This window comes from Mirounga angustirostris, unplaced genomic scaffold, assembly GCF_029215605.1.
Source record: "Mirounga angustirostris isolate CCGP_5_RB_7025 unplaced genomic scaffold, mMirAng1.0.hap1 SCAF_10, whole genome shotgun sequence".
In the NCBI taxonomy this organism is placed as follows: domain Eukaryota; kingdom Metazoa; phylum Chordata; class Mammalia; order Carnivora; family Phocidae; genus Mirounga; species Mirounga angustirostris.
Window position 1 is genome coordinate 49,472,438 of NW_026991718.1, and position 20,840 is coordinate 49,493,277.

General features: G+C 54.4%; 1 protein-coding gene across 8 annotated transcripts in view; it reads left to right on the plus strand.

The window, feature by feature from the left end:
* The window catches only part of SFXN5 (sideroflexin 5), a 112,294-nt gene that overhangs the window by 73,921 nt on the left and 17,533 nt on the right, over positions 1-20,840 (plus strand). For 4 of the 8 annotated variants that reach the window (XM_045884777.3, XM_045884779.3, XM_045884778.3 and 1 more), the window contains 3 exons: positions 11,561-11,676; positions 13,700-13,785; positions 19,559-19,676. In XM_045884777.3, coding sequence (XP_045740733.1) covers positions 11,561-11,676; positions 13,700-13,785; positions 19,559-19,676 — 320 coding nt within the window. Of the gene's footprint in view, positions 1-9,867; positions 10,007-11,560; positions 11,677-13,699; positions 13,786-18,478; positions 18,603-19,558; positions 19,677-20,840 lie in introns of those variants that run through there. The other 4 variants (XM_064572324.1, XM_064572325.1, XM_064572326.1 and 1 more) reach the window with 3 other exon arrangements.

Consider the following 20,840-nt stretch of genomic DNA (forward strand, 5'->3'; position numbering starts at 1 on the left):
GGGAAGGGCCCTGAAAGGGCCTCCCCATTCCCTCCCTCCTGGCCAGGCTGGGAACTCAGGTTCAGGGAAGGAGGAGGCTCCCAGGGTCTGTTGCTTCTTCCCTCTGCCCTGCCCAGCGAGTTCTGCCCTGGTCCAGCCTACAGTCTGGGAGGTAGGAGGACACCTCCCTTCACTGGGCCCCACATGCTGCCCAAGAGAGAGACCTGAGACTCTGGGCACTGGACACCTCGTTCCCCCACCTGACTCCACTGCCTTTACCCCCTCTCTGGCCTTGGACCAGACCCCACTTCAGCCCCTCCCCACTGGGATGTCTGTGACAGACTGCAGGCCTCCCCTGGGTCTGCAGGGGCCCCACCACTCTCCATATTTTCCCCAGCAGGCCTTCGTTCCCCCTCATTCCCTACATTGTCTCTCTGGGACAACCCAAGGCAGGGCGGCGAGCCATCCCCATTTTATAGAATAAACATATTCAGACTCTCTGAAAGTTATCCTGCATTGGCTACAGCCCAGGCCTCAAAGGCCCAGCCCAGGCTCCTTCCAGCCCACGTGAATAACCCCTCACCCACGTAGCTGAGAAACTGAGGGATGTGGTCCAGAGGTGCCCCACCAGGGGCACCCCACCTCCAGGCTGCCCCTGGTTTTTCAGCCAGGGTTGTATGTATGTGCATGCACGCACGTGTGCTGAGTACTGAGAAGCCCTGAGGACGCTCACTGAGCCCTTCTGTCCCTCATGGTGGTTTCAGAGCCTTGCTGTGCCCTGGTCCAGAGCAGCAATCATGTGGGAAATCTCGGTTTCTATTTATACATGGATGTTAGGAAAGATGGTGAGCCCAGGAGCATGTGTGCTGGCATCGGAATCGATTGGGGACTGGTAATTAATTTGTTTAGACCTTAATTAATTCTCCAGTTCTTTCTTATTTGTGGACTGTCACGCTTAATTGTGTTCAGGGGCTTGAGCTCAGAGAAGGCCCTCCATTAATTGATGGTTGCTGTGAGGTGGGAGTTAATGGTTTGGGGAGCTGGGCAAACAGTGTAATGAAAGGTCAGTCGAGGAGGCATTGGAAAAACAACCCCCCCCCCCCAGGTCCACCTGCCAGTCTCCACGAGCAGAGTCCATTCCGGGAGAGTCAGGCCCCGCAAACAGCCTTCTCGTGAGGCCTTGGGCTGGGAGCTGGCAGGAGTGAGCAGTGGGAGGAATGCGGGGTCGCAGGTGCCATGAGGGGGCACTGGTGAGAGGGAGAGGCATGCATGGGGCAGGGCCTTTAGCCAGGGGCCCAGAGGTGGGGATCCCCAGGTGTCCCCAGGCCAGCACATCTCTGTACCAGGCTCTGCGTATGTGTGTGCAGGGGTGAGGGAAGGAAGGAAGCCCTGAAGGTCACCCCCACCCACCGGCTGCCTGGCGCATCCATACCGAGCAGGGGACAGGCTATATCGGGTGCTAAGAAAGACCCCCATGTGGGCTTTGAGCTCCCTCAGGGGAGGCCTGAGCCTCAGCCCCAGCCAGCCGGCTCCCTGCGCAGGGACTAACCTTCCTGAATGGGCCAAAATGCCAGCCTCATCTTCCCTTTGCTGGGAAATGACTTCTTCCTGCGCTGTCCTCAGCAGGCCCTTACGTTAAATGTCACCGCTTATTTCATCACCAGGAAAAAAATCTCTGCATTCACCAGGGGGTCTGCTCCTCGGGATGTCTGGGCAGTCTTTGGGAGAAGACTGTCCACACATCTGACCCACCGCATCTGCTTGCTCCCTTCACCCTCAGGCCGCAGGGGTTGCCATTGATTTCCCCTTCCCGGCTCCCCGCTTGGTGTTCAAGCCGCCTGGCTTGCCTTGTCTGGGAGGTGGCCACGGCTGTGTGCCCAAGCCCCAAGGGTTAGTCCTGACCCCCTCCATCCCTCATCCCCTGTGGTTAGAGGACAGCAGCGTGCACCCGTATCAGCTGGGCCTCATGACGTGCGTCCCTTCCATCCAGGTCAGTGATAATGTGGCGTCCACAGCCCTGAGGCTCCTCGGGTCCTTTCCTTGACCTGGCCCCTGCTCATACTCCTTTGGAGCTGTGGTGAATCTTCGACCTCCCGTCTGCCTTTCTCAGGGGCCCCAGGCCTTTGCACACGTGCCCTGTTTGTCTGGAATCCCTGCTCTTCCCATTACCTCAGCCCCATCTTCTGCTTTCTCTTGACTGCCTGGCCTTTGTTTCTCAGCTCAGACACCACCTCCTCCAAGAAGCCCTCCCTGGTAGCCCCAGTTAGGGTTAGACCACAGCACCCTGTGTGTGCCTGTGTGTAACCCAGAACTGCCCATTTTGTTCCTGAGTTTGCCTCCTTCATCAGACTGTGAGCTCCCAAGACAGGGACTGGCTCTCATTCATCCCCAACCCCCAGGCTCACCCTGTGCTTGAAACAGTGTTCAGTGTGGGTTTGTTCAGTGATGAAATGAGTGCTTGGGCAGAAAGGCTTTGAAATTGGGTGCTCATCGTGAAACCCCACCATGATGACATTGGTGGCCACATTCTGTGGCTGCTTGGACATTCATTCTGCGTTTGTTTGTTGTTGTTTTTTTTCATTAAAAAAATTTTTTTTTGACTGTTCTATTTTCTTATGTAAGTTTTCTCTAACACCGTCATTCACACTTTCAGTTGGCAAGCCTAGGGAGGATGACCAATGAGCTACCTTACCAGGTCATCCGGGTCACATTCTCCAACCTTTCTGGGTTGGATCTGGAAGGATGGGTGGGCTGGGCTGGGTGTTGTAAGCATGAGCAGCCCTAGAGCTGACACGGACCCCCAGTATGTGTCAGGGCCCAAGAGCACATGGGTAGGAAGGCCAAGTTAGCCAGAGGGAAGTCTCTAGTGGTGTGTCCTAGGGCTCTGTCTTCAGTCTTGTCCCCTTCCGTTAGAACTACATTGGACACATTCAAGGAACAGGCACAACAACTTGGCAGTGATTGTGAATTCGTGGGCAAGAGGTGCAGGATCTAAGATTGCAAGTTTTGATGTAAGGCTTGCTGTTCAAAAAAATGTAGCTACACGAGTGTAGGCTTGCCCAAGACCTGACTTGGCCAGAGTGCTTAGGATAAAGATCCAGGGATTTTGTGGGCTGTATGCTCAGAATAGGTCTGCAGTGTGGTGTATGGCTCTGAGGAGGCTCACTCAGACTTCAGCTGCATTACCAGAAACAGAGACCCCAGAACAAAGGAGTCTGTTTAGTTCTGGACTCCACCCGTCAAGAGATGCTCCACACATAAGTAGGAGCCCAGCAATAGCAGCAGGATCTTCTGAAAAACTGACAGCCCGTTATTGCAGTGAGCTGCCTGACCGCCCAGTTAGGGAAGCACCCAAGTAGCAGCCTGGCCCAAAAAGCTGCGAGGGGCACTCCCGTGTGATGGCCCAGGACCTGGCATACAGTGGGCGCTCAGTGAATGCTTATTGAATGAATGGCCTTCCGGGTCCGAGATTTTACAATGACCGAAATCCAGGAGCAGAGAAGGTGGGAAGCCCAAGGCAGGGGAGGGGGTTATGAATGCGGGAAGAATAGGGGGGGCCGGGGTGGACCGGGCCTGTGGGGGAAGGGCCAGGGCAGAGGGCCACTGGGGCCTTGGGCGTTAGCTTGGAGTTGGAGCTTTATCCTATGGTTAATAGGGAACCGCTGAATTTTAAGCTCGGGAGCAGCTGTGATAAAAGGGAGTTTTCCAGAAGATGAATGTGTTAGCAGGAATCTTTTATGAAGAGATCCTGAACTTCAGAGTCAGCCTACACCTAAATTTACAGGCTGATTTTTCAGGCCCGAAATTCCCAGTCCTGGGAATTCTCAAGCTATTTAAAAGAAAATTTGTGTCATATACCACTGCCTTTTGGGTGGAATATTGGGGAATATCATGACATCAGGCAAATGTTAGGGTGCACGTCCCTCTTTGATAATCATCCCTCCTCTGAAGGCAGGGCTGGGGCTGTATTCCAGTGTGACTCGCGTGAGTGTGTGTATATGTGTGTTTCAGGTGGTGACGTCCACCCATGTCCACTTGTAAATACATCGACTGTGTCTGGCAGGGACACGAGAGCCTGGCTAGAGTGGTTGCCTCTGGAGAGGGTGTGGGGGAAGCTAAGGGTCAAAGGTTGGAAGGAGACTGATTTTATTATTTACCCTTCTACACAATTTGAATTATTTACTGCGTGCACATACAACCCACAAAATAGGAGAGAGAGAGAGAGGAAGTAGAGAGCTACTTTGGGGAGAACTTTGTCCAGTGTCACTCTGGACCCAAGATGGGAGCTCGTCTCCTGGTTGCCACTGGAATGTTTTTGTTTTTGTTTTAATAAAAATGGTTCTGTTTTTTCCCCCTGATAATACGATTGTTTTCTAAAGTAACAATCCTACTTTGCTCTCCAGGGTAAGTCTGTGTATATCCCTCCAAATCTGAGTAAACATCTAAAAATGTAGCAATCTCTATTTATTGTAACTCTACATAACATAAATATGCCTATATAAATAGATATTTAATGTAAGTGAGATCATACCATGTGTACTGTTCTGTAAACTGCATTTTAACCTCAGTAAGTTTTAGATGCCTTTATAGGGCCGTCCTAAAATCTCAATGTATCTTTTTTTTTTTTAAGATTTTATTTATTTATTTGACAGAGAGAGACACAGCAAGAGAGGGAACACAAGCAGGGGGAGTGGGAGAGGGAGAAGCAGGCTTCCCGCCGAGCAGGGAGCCTGATGCTGGGCTCCATCCCAGAACCCTGGGATCGTGACCTGAGCCGAAGGCAGATACATAACCCACTGAGCCACCCAGGCGCCCCAAGTCTTAATGTATTCTAAGGGCCGCAATAGTACCATACTATACAAACTTGTATGTGTGTCCCTGTGCACACAAGTAGGAGCTTCTCCAGGGCAGAGGTTTTCAAACAGCCCCCTGGGGGGGCTTTAAAAAATGCAGAGATCTGGACCGTCCCTCAGATTTCGTTTCAGGCGTGCAGCCAGTGTTGAGGGTCACCAGTTGAGCCTTGGTACCTAGAAATGGAATGGCCATGTCAGAGGGCACACGCACACCTAGCTTTGCTAAGGATTGCCAAATGAGCATACTGGCTTTTTACTCCGCCTGCAAGGGTTACATTTTGGTTTCCTCACGTTTGGTGTTATCAATCTTGAAAAATTTTTGTCCATCTGAAACGGTTCTTTTCTCATTTTAATTTGCATTTTTCCAATTCCCAGAATGGTTGAGAAATTTTCTTAACTTTATTGGGCTTTTGGGTTTTCAAATAGAAAAGAGAAAAGGGGGCGCCTGGGTGGCTCAGTCTGTTAAGCATCTGCCTTTGGCTCAGGTCATGATCCCAGAGTCCTGGGATCAAGCCCTGAGTTGGGCTCCCTCTCCCTCTGCCTGCCACTCCCCTTGCTTGTACTCTCTCTCTCTCTGGGTCAAATAAATAAATAAAATCTTAAAAAAGAGAGAGAGAAAAGGAGATCCCTATTTCATACCATACACAAAAATAAATTCCAGAGAGATTAAAGGCCTAAATGTGAAAAGTACAATGTTAAAGCTTCTAGAAAAAAATAGAGATGAACACTGGGGAGGGGCAGAGTTTCTTGATGACACAAAAAGTGCATACCAGAGGGGAAAGGATTGCTTATTTGATGACATGTTACACCATATGCCAGAAGTCTCCATCAACAAAATGAGAAAACGAGCCGCACACTGTTTGTAAACCACTTAACCAATGAGGATTAGTCTCCAACACATCCAAAGAACACCTGCAGATAGATTTTCCTCTAGATTAAAAACTCTATCTTTGACTTTTAGTAAGATTGAGTTCATGTTCACTGAATTTTTACTATTTCTTTTAAGAATTCCTACTCGAATATTTTGGTGATTTTGATGACTGTACCTTTTTCTTAATAACTGTTACAGCTCTTTATACATTTTATGAATGTTTTTGGCCAAAAGTACCAGACTCAAACGGGCTTAAGTAATAAATGAATGTATTACTTCACAAAGGTCGAGTGCCGAGTGAGGCACCCGGGGCCCTTCCTTCCACCTCTGGGGTCTGCCAGGGGCTTCAGCTGCAGACTGGCCCCTTTCGTGTCCCAAAATGGCAGCAGCACCTCCAAGCACCACATGCGGACCCACCACGGCCCAGACGTCAGGAGGCTTTGCCTGCACCTGCTTCTTCAGTGAGAGGAGACCTTTCCCAGGTGTCCCCTGCAGACATCCCTCATTGGCTTGGGCTGGTCACATGTCCCCTCCTCAGTCCATCACTGGCAAGGGAGGGATTTATCACAATTAGTTAAGACTCCTCCTCTGGGGGTAGCGTAGCTGTTGGGAGTCAGTCACCATGACCCTCTGTTGATGAGTAGGAGCGGCTCTTTGTCACATAAAATATATTTTCCCAGCTTCCCATGTCTTAAAATATGATTCACAGATATCAGATGCCCTATTTCTCAATCCTCAGATGCCTCAGTTAAAAGGGGCATTACTCCAGTAGCCTTCCAGAAGGGGAGAGGACTGTATTTCCTGCTCACGCGAAGGAGTGAACAAGCCTTCACTACACATCCGATCTGAGCCACTTTCTTCAAGATCATGGAGTTTGAGTCTGAGTCCTGCTTACGTTTTCCACTTCTCTTTTGGACTTCGGTTGTTAAACACAGCATCACGGCCCACCACTGCTTTCTGTCACCCTGTTTCTAGTCTTGACCCTTTTGGCCCCTTTAAAACCAACAGTATAATTTCAAAGCATATAAAAGAATTTGGGGACTTTTTTTTTTTTGGTCTGCATTTCCTACTTGGTTATATTTGTGGTTTCATTTTTTTCTTCACCTGAAGGAAAAACTATTCCTGAAGTTAATCAGCTTCTTTAGGAAGTTTCTCACCTATAGCCACAGATATGTAGGAACCGTGAGAAGGTCACACCAATCCCTGCTGGCTTTCAAATGTTTATGATCTACTTTAGGAAGTTTGGCAATTTCTTTTCACTTCTTAGACAAGTAAAGCACGATTGTATTCTCATTGTAAAAATTCAAATGGTATTTAGAAAAACAGGGTAAAAAAAAGGTAGAAGTCTTTCAACAACTCCTAATTCCTAAATTTAGTTCCCTTCCCAAGGGGATCACTGCATGAGGTGTGAACCTTCCAAAACGTTACCTGTGGATTTATGGGCCCACAGTATGTACCTCCCAGTTATGGGGTTTTACATATAGTAAATCATCCTGTATATACTCAGTAGCTTTTCTCATATAAGTTTGTTTTGGAGATCTTCCCATGTGAGTTCCCTAATGGTGGACATTTAGGTTGTTTCTAATTATTTGCTCTTACAAACAGTGCTATAATTAACATCCTTGTAAATGTCTCTTTGTGCATATGGGCAAGCATTTCTTTAGGGTAGCTATCTATGGTTTGGCAATTTCTGCTGTCTTTAATTGCATTGCCTGGTATCTGGCAGACGATCTTCTGCATGTACAATAACTTTTCATGTCCGTGCTCCATTATAGTGTAAGTTCTAAAAAGATGTTTTAGGCAACAATTAGGAATCTAAGTTTAAGTTCAGATTCTGTGCAGACTGCTCTGGGTAGCTGAGGTGACACTTGAATGAACCTCTACACGTGCCAAAGTTTACACGTGCACAGGTTTCCTCTGCCCCCACCCTGCCGTCCATTGTAAGGCACATCATGACTTTTGAAACATTAAAATGTGGGGAAATGCATCTTAGAACCAAGGAGTGAAGATATTTTGTTTTCCCCAAAGGAATAGCCCCATAGCCCATCGCTTCGCTTTCGCGTTTGAATGGTCCTTTCCTGGGAGCTGATGTAACTGCTTTACCACAGACTCCTTTCCCCCTACGGGTGGGTGTGTTTCTGGACTCCTAACTCCGCCAGTCCACACGTCTGTTCCTGTGCTGGATCAGGGGGCTAGCTCCCCCGTCGTCTTCTTTTTGAGGACTCTTTTTGCACATTTGCCTTTCTGTCTACTGCTCTTTCTTCCCCACACTGTCCCTTTTACACGGGGTGCTTCATTAGCTGTTCACAATCTGCATGATTTTGCATCACGATGGGTCTGATGTGAGAACATCTGCAGCAGTCAAGAGCATATTTTCCTCAGGACTTGACACTGAGCTTGCCATCAGTGTGAAGTGATCTCCCTCTCTCATCTTGTGACATCTCTCAGCATAGCTCCAACATCAGTTATCCTGAGTCTTGAATGGCATCAATCCGAGTTGAAAACATGCCAGCTTTCTTAACATGATCACTAACAGACTGCTTAATTAACCTGCTGATACTGTCAATAATAGATCTTGCTGGTGTACTAGAAAGGAGACCCATGGCCCACGGTTGGTCTCTCTTTCTCTCTCTCTTTTTCATTTGCTTAGGCTCTCAGTGCTCGTGACTTGGGAGATGGACTTGCCAGGAGTGGGATAGGAGGGACCAGGGAGGCTTGAAAGGAATATGGCAGAAATGAATGTTCTGGAGGAGATCATGGAAATGAAATCACGGAAACCATCTCATGTTCTCATTGCTCAGAGACAGGGATGGCTAGGAACCTGTGCATCCAGCAGGTGCGCAATAAAATGGACCACCAGTGTATACGGCCAACAGAAGATATTACAGGGCGTGTGCGTTTGAGTAGGCCGGAAGAACTGTGGGCGTTCTGAGGGAGGGAGCTGGGGGGTGCCATCATTTTAGGGTGGCTTTTAGGGTTTTTCTGTCTTTTTTTCCATCCAGGCAGCTTAGATGAGGAGAGGGCTTTCTCATGCCTAAATTGTCCTGGAGGGGCTGAGGGGAAGGACACTGGGTTTTCACTTCTTTTCCTGCTGTATGTTTCATCCCAAGTGGTTTTGTGTTTGAACCAAAGTCCTACTCTGTCTGCTGTGGCTACATTTTACATTTGGAAATTGCAGAGAGCGAGCAAGATGCCATCGTGAGTCTGGGACTGGTTGACCACCACCTCTAAATACTCTCTTCTTTGTCTCCTGCACCTGTGTGCACACATACACACATGTGCATGCAACACAGGGCTAGAGATGTTTCAGTTGTCCCTGGCTTCCCCTAACCTGGTAGGGGCTTGGGTGCAGAAGCTGACATTCCATGTGAGCTCAGCCAGTGCCCAGAGATCCCATAGAGATGCTAAATGCAGCCCCTCCTTTTATATCCAGAGAAGCCTGGTAAGGATGGATGCTTTGGGTTGCAGAATGAGCTGGTGACTCCTGACTTCAGGCAGATGCTCATCACCTGGACCACAGTCCTTTAGCTTTGCCCTTCCTGCAGCGGGGGTGCTGGGGTGGTGCTGGTGTGGCAGTGATGCAAGGGGTTCTCAGAGGGCAGAGATCGATGCCTTTCAGGGCAGAAAACCCCAATACCCTCTCCAGTGGTTTTGTTGGGTCTCCTGGGAACCAAGGGCCTGGCAGCCCCCGAGGTGTGAGGGATGCAGAGTGGTCCTGCTGCCACTAGAGGGCGAGGCACTAACACGCAGGCCAGGTGGCCACTTCCCAAGGCCCCTCGGGGCCCTTCTGGACCCTGGACCCTGGGCCGCAGGCACCCAGGGCTGGCAGGAGCTCACCTCTGGGCGTGAGGAGGGGGAGATTCAGAGCCAGGACTGTGACGCAAGCCCAGCTGGCCCCAAATCCGGGCTCCCAACCTCTCCTTCCTTACCTCAGCTTCACCTTCCGCCTTCTGTCAGTCTTTGTGGAATACAAGGGTTTCTCAACATCAGCACTACTTACGTTTTGGACCAGATAATTCTTTGTGGTGGGGGCTGTGCCTTGTAGGATGATTAGCAGCACCTCTGGTCTCTCCACACTAGATGACAGTAGCCAACCCCCACCCCCACCCCCCCACACCAGGTTGTGATCATCAAAAATGTCTCCACGCCTTGCCAGATGTCTCACAAGCCCGCCTCTGGCTGTGTGAGGCGGGTGAGCGGCGCTGCTGTGAGGGCAGGAGGGATCCGGTGCCGAAGAGGTCTGCCCGTGGCTACCACGGCGCCTGAGTGTCGTGTGGAAACACAAGAGCTACTCAAAGATGGCGTATGTGCTGTAAATACATTTTAGCACTGTATTTGGTCTCCTGCTTTTCTTCTCCAAAGACTGCAGAGTGTCTTGGTCTTCCCCTCTGTTTATTCCACCTCTCTCTCCACTGTATTGAAATGGGAGACTGAGGCTCAGAGACCCCCAGGGTCTCAAGCCACCCCTCACCTGCAGCACCCCGTCCCCCAGCTGCAAGCGCCCTCGCCGCCTGCCCCCCAGCCTTGGCTCAGGCACCAGGAGCATCTGCGGTCCTCCTCCCACTCCACCTGCCCACTAGGCCTGCAGCCCTGCAGCTCCCCAAACCCTTGTGCCCCCCCACTGGAGGGAGTGGGGAAGCAGCAGGTGTTGATGCTAATCAGCGTTCACAGCCCAGAACTGCAGTCGCTCCCAGGCTCACACACTCCCCAAAATTAAACACTCATTATACAAAATTAATTGACATTAATTAGCAAAAATTAAAACTTTAAACACAGCAAGGCGCTTTTGGGGGAGGAGTGAAGCAGGCGGCCTCCACATTTGTCACCCCCCCACTCCCCACCCGCCCACCACCCTCAAGTCCCCCCACTTTTATCCTGGAGCAGGGTTGGAGGAGGTCAGGCGAGGTCAACGCTGCAGCGGCCCTGCCCCAGGCCCCGGGCCCAGCCCCGCCAGTTCCAGGTGAGAGAAGCAGAGGGAGACTCCTGGGGCTAGCCACCAGCTGATGGGTGGCCCCCCAAACTCTGGCATCCAGTGTTTAACTAAGGAGCCAGGATCTGTCATGATCTCATAGCCAAGAGAGGGAACCCAACCATCTGAAGTGAGACTGTAGAAGGTCGGCCTTTAGCTCTGCCTGACCCCGCCCCTTGACCCCCATCCCTGAACCCTCCCATCTCCCAGGTACCCAAAGGGCTAGCTCTGTCCCACTTCACTGGGTGACCTCAGATAAGTCACCCCCCTCCCCTGAGCCTCACTTTTCCATCCATATGATGAGGGGGCGGTGCTGGGTGAGCACTGAGGTTCCTGCCTGCTCTGGCACCTGCTGTCAGAGCAGCAAATCTCTGGGAACTTGAGTGGCTCTGAGGAGCAAAGGGCTGAATGCGGGGGGCTGCCACCTCAGGAAAATGCCCAGAAAGGCAGCCCGAGGGACTGAGTTGCTGATGACGGAACATGGGGCATGGCGGGGCGTCTTCAAGCCAGGGAGCCCTGGCAGATGGGCGTTCACTTCACCTGCCTGCCAGGCCCACCCCCCGGGGACAGGCAAGCAGCTCCCTTGATAACTAGTCACTCTCTAGCTCCTGAACCCTCTCCCCTTCCTCCCTCACACTGGTTATTTTCCGCCTTTGCTCACCAGGTTCTCAAGGGCCCCCAAATCCCTCAGCAGGCTGGGGGGCAGACGGGCAGCAGAACCATAACTTCACCCACTGCGCCTGAACGCAGACTCGACCCTTGCTGCTGGGACTGTTGCTGCTAGAGGCAGGGAGGCTTGGGTGCATCCCAGTGGCTTTCTCCACCGGCTAGAACGTGCCCCCTGATCCCCCCCTCGTGCCCCCTGATCCCCCCCTCCCCTCTCTCCAGCCAGTGCCAACATCTGCAACGTGGTCCTGATGCGGTACGGGGAGCTGGAGGAAGGCATCGATGTCCTGGATGGTGATGGCAACCTCGTGGGCTCCTCCAAGATTGCAGCCAGACACGTGGGTCATCCGGGGGCTCAGGGGGCCAGTGGGGAGGCCAGCGGCTAGGAGAGGGGTTCATTCCTCAGGGGCTTCTGTGCACAGTGCCTTTGCTTTGTCCTCTGGTTCCGCCCTCCTTGCCCCACCCTGCCTCCCATCTGCATGAGCCCTGGGCCTCCAGGTCTGGCCCCAGCCACACCTGTCCCTGCACAGTCCCCCTTCTCTCCATCCCGCATCGCCACTGCAAGACATCGCATCTCTTGTCCCAGCCCCTCAGGACCTGACTTCTCTGATCTGTTAATTGGAAAGGGCAGAGGAGACGCCCAGAGCTTTCTTTCCCCCACCCCGGGACCTAGGGTGCTGTTCCCTGGGCCTTCATGGCCTCCTGGGCCAGAGGAGGAAGCGTGGGAGCAGGTGGCTCACCATCCGGGGCTAATAGGCACTTCTGCAGGTGCTACCTCACAAGTGACCCCGTGTGGCTGAGGGGGCGTCTGGGGAAGAACAGCTTGCTGCAAGAAGGCCGGCCCTCTTTCACCTCTCATTTCACCGGCCTCGCCTACTCCAGCAACTGTAATTTTTTTAGAAAATTCTAGTCCGTTGGTATATTTCCCCATACTTTCCCAGCCTTTGCCCGAATGGTGATGAGTGGCTTGTCCTTCTCTGGCCTCTGAGTGCTGGCATGGGGGATCAGCCGTGATCGCTGAGTATTCACCGCTGCCCCAGCCACTGTCCCTCGTCAGCTCCCACAATGGGCCCCAAGCCTCACCTCTGTCAACGAGGACTTCTCTATAATCCCCTGATGGGGGAAGACCCTTCTCTTGTCCCAGTGCTCCCCTCCCCACTGGTCTCAGAGAAAGTGAGTGCCCATCCAAGGCTTGTGAGGGGCAACGGGCTCGGGGACACCAGGGCCCGCGTTGCGTCTTGTGCTTCCTGTGCTGGCTCTGGGCACCCCCATTATTCCCACGCCTGTTCAGCAGACTGGAGGGACCTTCTCCCAGGCCTTCCAGAGTCTGATCATGAAGGACCCAGGTTCCTGGGAGAAATTTTCAGCCCTGAACCTATCCATCCTTGAAGGCGATTTAGACTCAATTTCCTACCCAACCCCCACCTCCCATCCAACCCTCATGTTGCCCCTGACGTGCTGAGAAGGAGGCTAACCACAGTAACTCTCCTCGTGGTGCACATAGCAGGGAAGCCCAGGCTCTTCCGTAGCCCTGGGCTTCCCTCAGCTTGGCCGGGTCAGCCCCTGGCTGTCTAGGGGAAGGCTCCTGGGGGGCCTGGCAGCTATGAGCCATTCCTCAAGCCTTCTCTGAGGGCCAGGAGCCCAAGGAACTCCCCACAGTGACCATCAGAGTGCAGAACAGCCTCTGAGCTGTGCCTTCACCATGCCCACTCCCCAGGAATCCCCAGGGAACTCCCAGAGCAAGGACCCAGGCAACCCCATATGGAGACACAGCAAACACTGAGCAGAAGCATTTCCTGCTTACAAAGCCGACCTCTTGTCACTAAGAAAGGCTCTCATCCAGAGCCAAGAGATGCAAGATCTTCCAAATCGTTGTCTTTAAGGGGTGTCAAAAAGGAAAAAAAAAAGTAAATCTCAGAATCTCTGTCTTCCTTCAGCACCAAGAGCCTCACGCGGCTCAGCAGGCCCCAGCTGTTTGCTCCGGTCCTCCCAGCGCCTGCTTTGTTTTTAGAGCATCTCGAGTCCTCCATATGCTTCCTCCCCAGCCCCTGTGCCTGCCACCCAGGCACCTCCCTGGGCACAGGCCCCTTCCTGGGGCCGCTTCTGTGTTGCCACCCCTCCCCCACACGTGGCAGGTGACAGGGATCTGCTCTTTTCAAATCTGTGTGGTGGGAAGATGGGGGTGGCTTTTTTCTGGTGTTTGGAATAAGGCTTCATGAGCAATTCCATGAATTATTCCATTCCGCCAGATGTGCTTAGCAGCGGTACGCACACCTAGGGGCTCCAGAGAGGGGTTCACTGCCAGGTGGCTGCCCCCCACCCTGGGAGCTCTGCTCATCACAGCCTCTGCTTGCCCCTCAGGCCCTGTTCGAGACGGCGCTGACGCGGGTGGTCCTCCCCATGCCCATCCTGGTGCTCCCCCCTATCGTCATGTCCATGCTGGAGAAGTGAGTTGGGGCAGCTGGGAGAGAGGGGCCACCGCTGGGGAGGAGGGTGGGAGGGAAGGGGGACCAGCCGGCCCAGGGCAGGCAACAGGGGAGCAGCTGGGAGCCTGCCCTACCCCGGTTTGTTCAGACACTCCAGGCAGTGTTACTGGAATGGTGCTGTAAGTAATCCCTGACTTGTATTATGCAGGATCCCGCGCAAGGTGCTAGGAAGGATACCCAGATGCACAGTGCTGGCCCTGCCCGGAGGGGCTGAGAGTGCCGGGGTGTGCGTGTCGGGGGGTGTGTGTGCACGCATGTTCTCTACTAGCGCATAGCGCAAGGCCTGTTGTGAAGAGAAAGTATGAGGATTATAGTAGGAAGACTAGATTGGGAGCCAGGGCCACCCTATTCAGGCATCCAGCCACGAGGCAACCCACTACCTCACTGAGCCTCAGTTTCTCATTTATAACACACAAGCAGTACTAACCTCCCTGCGTTCCTCCGAAGCATGTTCTGAGAACGCATATTTGTCATGACTGTAAAGATAGAAGGGAACACGATAGTAAGAACGATGATAGAATGATCCTATTAATTAGTGAGTGTGAGGTTGAATCATGAAGAAGACATGCTGCTAGAAGGGCAGGTGAGGGGCCAAAGGGAGGAACCAGAGCTGACCTTCACGTAGGTTTGGGCAGGTGGTGAGCACTCCCTCTCTCCTGGCGGCCCAGCCTGGGAGGGGGCACCTCAAGGCGTAAGGACAAGGTCAGGGGCGCTCTACCTGAGGCTCGGAAGTGGGACTTTCTTATTCCCACAGTACGAATTATAATAACAGCTAACATTTATTAAGCACTTACTACCTGCCAGTCCTCTCTCAGCCAGGTCTCTGCCCAAATGCCAGCTCTTCAGAGAGTCCCTCCCTGACCACCCCATGGAGATAACCCCATGACTCCCTCTTCCCTCCATTGCCTTATTTGTATTCGTAGCACTTAGCAACATCAGAGACTCTTTATCTAGTTGTCTGTTATCCGTCTGGTCCACTAGAATGCCATCTCCATGGAGGCAAGTACCTTCTTTTTATCTATTGCCTTGCATAGCATCTAGCACAATTCCTGGCTCATAGTAGATGCTTAGTGTTTGTTGGATGAATGAATGATCTCATTTAACCATCACAACAGCATGGTGAGGTTAAGTATAATATTCCCCTTTCACAGATGAGGAAAACAAGGCAAAAAGAGGTTATATCTTCTACCTATAGTAAAGCCAGTAGGAAATAACAGAGGCAGGAGTGAGCCAGGAGCTGCAAAGCTGGGTGGGCTCTTCCTACCACGCGGGCTGCCTCAGGTCTTCAGATCACATCACGTAATCAGCATGTCTTTGGGTCTTGCCCTGCATGGAGACAAGACAGGAGCAGACTTGGGGTCCTGGTTTCAGGAAGCCTGTATTTTGATAAGAGAGATGGGCATGACCCATACATGAGTCAGCTGCAGGTGGGACTGGGCAGTATGTAAACAGGCCCAAGGTGACCTTGAGGGGAGGGAGCACTAGACTGGAGAAGGGCTGCCGCTGACTCTGAGAGCAGAGGAGGATTTATGTGGAAGGCTGGCTGTCTGGGCAGGGTGTGGGTCCATCGTGTGGGGAATTGAGGAGTCTAGCCAGACAGAAGCAAAGTGTGCTCACTGGGGCCAGCGGATGAGGGGCCCTGAGTCCAGCCAAGGAGATGGTCCCTTCCTCACCACAGAGAGCGGGGGTCGTGGGAGGGACCTGAGCAGCGGTGTGGCGTGCTGAGTATCAGGATTCAGGAAAACCAATCTCATGTGGGAGATCCTGGAAGAGAAATTGTTTTGGTGGTCCCGGCCCTTGTGTCCATAGCGGCCTCGTGAACTGAGGCTTTCCCCAAACACCAGTGACTGCAAGTACACAAGAGGAGACCACCAGGCAAATGAGGAAGGTAGGGCTTCTGTCTTCAAGGCCACTGAATCCTGGGCCTGGAGTTTGCTGTGATGCCTTTCCGGTTGGCATCGGAGTTGGGTTTGCTGAAAGTGGCGTGGAGTGATGGTTAGTTTGGGGACTTAAATAGCTTGGGGAAGCTGTGTGGGATTGTTCTAGTTCTGAACCTCCCGGCCTGGGATCTGCCCAGAGTCCCAGCTGCCATGTGTCTGGCTCAGCTCAGAGTCTGAAGAAGGCCCTCAGGTAGGCGGAGACAGGTGGGCCATTTGGTTCTGGCCACCCGGTATTCGGTCAGTCCTTGTCTGATGTGCGTGAGAGGGTCTCTGAGGAAGAGAAGGAGCCCAGCTCAGGATCCCTGAGCACTATCGAGACCCAGTCTGCACCCTCGAAGGGACAGGGAACGCGCGCCTGGGTGACGGGAGGGGCAGGGCCGTGTAGCAGCGCCCGCTGAGACTCCGGGGTCGGAACATGAACCTGGGGTTCCCACTCCAGCACTTTTAGGCCAGGCTAGTCGAGGAGACTCCCTCGGCCTCAGTTTCCCCCCTGGGGAACAGGGCCATGGCCCTCCTCACCGGCTCGTTCGGCAGGCCTTTGCGTTTCGCGCCCTCCGGGAGGAGTCTCTCCCTTGCTAGGGCCCCACCGAGCATCCTTCAGCCTTCCCCGCGGGGGCGCTGGTGGCAGGGCCTCTGCCGAGATGGCTGATGGGGGCGGCCGCTCCTCCCCTCTGGGAGCCCAGTTGGGTGAGGGAGTCAGGACAGCCAGGGGGAAAAGACAAAAGAACACTTACAAAGCAGCCTACTTGCAAATTAATGGAGTGCAAACTAAGATTGCTCCAAGTGCGGAGGGAATGCGCGGCTGTGGGGAGACAAGCTGTTGTGGGGTACAGCGCGCCTGGCTCTGCCTCTGGCCTCAGCTCCTCCTCATGGGGGTGCACTAGGAGACACGGTCCCTGGGGTCCCTGCTAGCAGAGGAGAGGTGGGAGGGAGCCTAGCATGTCCAGGTGTCCCGTCTCCGAGACCGAAACGGGAAGAGTCTCAAGTCAGAAGCAGAGGAGCCTCCACCCCCAGCCCAGAGCCCTGGGGGAGCACCGAGGGTTTACCCGCCCTCCAGCACACACACTGCACCTTCCCTGGGGCTGAGGGCTCCCAGTCCAGCTTTACCCTCCTGAGGAGGAAGCTGGTGTTGGTCCCGGGCCTGGGAGATTCATCCTCTCCATAATGCCTCCAACTCAGAGCCAGGTGCGGCGGCTCTCTCCCCGCCCCAGCCCTGCATCCCTCGCCCTGGAGGTCGCCTTCCAGCGCCTTCCAGCCCGTGGGGTCTCAGCGGGGCAGGGCTTCGGGCCACATCCTCCCCCATGGTTCCTGAGGCCGCTCCCCAGCCTCCCTCATTCCCTGGGCTCCGGGTCTTTCCTTTCTCCAGGCATTCGAGCGCGCACACACACATCTCTCCATCTGCATATTTCAACTCCCCCAGCTGCCTTTCCGATCCCTCCCTGCCATTTCCCTCTCCTCCTCCCCTCCCCCGTCCTGCTGTGTTCACTCTCCCTGCTCAGGGCTGGGACTTCAGGGGTTCCTGTTTGGCTGAAGTCTCGGGGCTGCCTGCTGCCTGAGTCAGGGGCACAGGCCTGGGGCTTCCTGGACCTCTTTTCCAGTGCAGATTTTGGCCAGCCACCCGAGAGAGGGGCCAGGGTCACAGCCCCATGGGGAAGGAGGCTGTCTGGGGTCCCTCCCAGGAGCGACTGAGGATGGAGCCTGTGGCCCGCCCCTCCCCTGCCAGGGAGGGAGCTTCACTCTTTCTCCCTGTCCCCCTCTTTGCCCTGGGTGACCCTCCAGTCTGTAGTGCCCGGGACTTCACACCCTCCTATCCTATTCCCCCTGCTCTGATTCCCCACCAGGGACTGAGGGCCCAGTCACTGCCACAACCGACTAGGAGGGTAGCCCTGCCCTCCACAGCCTCTTCAGGGCAGGGGGGCTCCTATGAAGGTCTGGAGAGTGAGCCTGGGTACCCCACCTCCTTGTCCTGCCTGAGAAGTTGATCTCAGGTGAAAAGGTCTCAGAGCCCATTTCAACCATCTGTGACTCCCAGGGAAGCCAGGAGGCCCTGGGGCTGAGTCAGTGGGGGGGGGGGGGGGGTGAGGCTCACCTGGAGTTGGGAAAGAGGATGGGGGCACTGGACTAGGCTGAGGCGAAGGTCAGATGGGTTCGAACTTGATCTAGGCACCTTTGCCCTGCTGCTCTTAATCCTGTGACACTGCCCTCTCCAGGCTTAATTCAACAGCTGGCCAGGTCTTGGGGTCTGGGCCACTGGGAAGGGCTAGAGGACAGCGTCACTGGGATCCTCGCTCCTTCTTGCACTAACAAGAGCAAAAACAGCAACAATAACCCACAATTACTGAGCGCTTACTGTGTCCAGGCCTTTTATTAGCATAGAATTTATAAGTAATTGGAGCTTTATTGGTACCCTAGCAGGAACCTCCTGGGCCAGGGTTTCTCAGAAGTGTGGTCTGGGGATCACCTGTTTTAGGCTCATGGAGGCTTGTTTGAAATGCAGAGTCCCAGTCATAGTACCAACCGAATGGGGATCTCACTGGGGTAAGGGGCCCTTGGGGGTCTGCCTTGGGAAGCAGATGCCTAGACGCCAAAATTGGAGAACCGTGGCTCCCAATTTTGCTGTCTGCGCAGGGCCAGGTGCTGTTGGGATTCTTGCCGCGGGAGGTAAAGGTGGGGTGGGGTTTGCCTGCCGCCCACACTCAGGCCCTGCCCCCAAGAGGGCCTCTCACCTGCCGGTGGCCGCAGCCAGCCCTGTTCCAGCAGGAGGGGCCAGAGCCTGATGATCTCCGCTTCATCCCAGGAGCCAGTCCCAGTCAGGAGGGGGCCGACACAGTTACAGAGGTCAGATTTGGTGTCCACCCAACATCCTCTGGCAAATCGTCCAGTCGCCTGTCCTGCTAGCACAGCCACCCCAGGCCTCCCCAGGTAGAATGCTTGGGGGTCTCTGCCACGGGGCTCTCCTGGAGTATACAAAACGTAAAGCCCTGCTGGGCAACACAGTGAAGGTATCTTTGCCAGTGGGCACGGCCCCACTTTGTCTGGAGAGCTGCTTTATCATGGAGCTGAGGGGCCCAGGGCCTGGAGGGAGGCTCTCCGTGTACTTCTCCCACCCAGGAATCCTGTCGAGGGGGGTGGGTGTCGACACTGGCACAGGGTTCTGAAGACAGGAGCTGGGCGGTAGCACTTGCGGGCGGCAGTCCGGCCTGCCTCCTGCAGACGTGGCTGGGCCTGGGGCAAGTCCCTGCCCTTCCCTGTGGCTCTTGGATTAAAGCAGACCAGGTGGTTATTGGGGTGTGTTCTGTTCCCATACTCGGCTGCGTGTATGTTGTGTGCGTGCGTGCATGTGGGTGCCGTTTGTCCCCTCCCCTGGACCTGGCTTCTACTCTGGTTTGTTCAGTATTTTCTTATGTGCTGCCTTTGAGGACCATCCTTCTCTGCTGTGTGTCTCCCCAGGGGCGGGGGCCGAAAGCCACCTTTTGTGTCTCCCCCACATGTGGCCTTCTTTGCACAAGGCTGGACACGGGGTGGGATGGGTGCCCCCCAAGTACTCACTTGTGATGTGTGATTGAGGATTCAAGCAGCACTGTCCTTCAGGGCAGGGCCTGGGGGAAAGGGCGCCAACTGGGGAAGGCCCCAAAGACAGAATGCCACCACAACTATTTCGCTGTGGGCTGGCAGTGGCCCAGGACCACGCTGCCTGGGTCCTGGGACTCTGGGTGGGACCCTGCTTGGTGGCTGGCAGCCAGCTCAGCCTGTCTTCTGGTCTCATGGAGCTCCCTCCTCTCTCCCTCCTACAGGACGGCTCTCTTGCAGGCACGCCCCCGGCTCCTCCTCCCCGTGCAAAGCCTTGTGTGCCTGGCAGCCTTCGGCCTGGCCCTGCCACTGGCCATCAGCCTCTTCCCGCAGATGTCAGAGGTCAGTGTGGGGAGGGTCCGTGTGGGGGGCAGGGCAGGGAGGGGTGCGGTTTGGCCGTTTATTAACAAACACTTATTCAGGGCCAACTCCTTAGCCCGGAGCTAAGGGGGTTAGAACCATGAATGAGACAGGTCCAGGCTCTGACCTCTCCCGAGCTGAGGGCCGAGCAGTGAACATGACAATTAAACAGGGACTAGCAAAGGAAGGGCAAGGACAAGGAGGGGATGAGTCCAGCTAGATGTAGGAGGAGACAGTAGAGGGCCCCAGACCCAGCCTAGAGGGAAGTGGCATTTCATGGGCCCTGGAGGATGAGCTGGACTTGGCCAGAGGGGACATGTCGGGCTGGGGTCACCTGGGGTAAAGGTTCTCAGGAGAGGAATCACACAGCATAGAGCCAAGGAAAATCCGCATCACAAGCAGAGAATGAGCAGAGTGAGGTAGGCCAGGGCAGGTGGAGCTGGGGACTGGGAGGGCAAGGAAGAGAGGGTAGGTGTCCTCGGAAGGGCTAGGCAATGGAGGACTGCAGATTCCTGACTGTGAGCCTGTCTGGAGCTCTGGAGGAGAAGGAGCCATCAGGAGGTGGTGGCGGGTGTCCAGCAAGAGATGGTGGCAGCTTGGACCAGGCTTCTGGCAGTGGGCATCGAGAAGTGGGTCCTTTAAGGGAGAGTTAGGATTATGAGGAACTGCAGGTGGGGGAGGGAGCCGGCAGGCTGTGCACCCAGCTCGCTGCTTTTGAGCAACCAGGCAGATGTAGGCACTACTGAGCAAGATGGAGACGCGAGGAGGGGTGGTTTGAGGGTGGATGGCGTGTCGAGTTGGATGGACACGCAGGGTCCAAGGAGCCTGTGGAATGTGCACATGGGGCCGTCCTGTGGGAAGTCGGCTCTGGGGCTGGAATCCAGGAGAGAGGCCTGGGCTAGAGGGATGGAAGTAAGGCCAAAAACGGTCATGGAAGCCAGGGAGCGTGTGGAGAAAAGAGGCCCTGGGGCGGGGTGGTGTCCGTGGACCAGAGGCCAGGGTGGAGAGGACAGAGCGAAGTGGGGCCAGGAGGAGGGGGGCCATGCACAGGGCAGACGCTCCTGATAGGCTGAACTCCACGAAGTTGAAGAGTGTCCTTTGGGGTCCCCGGCAATGAAGGCAAACCCTCTCCCCAGGGGTGGACCC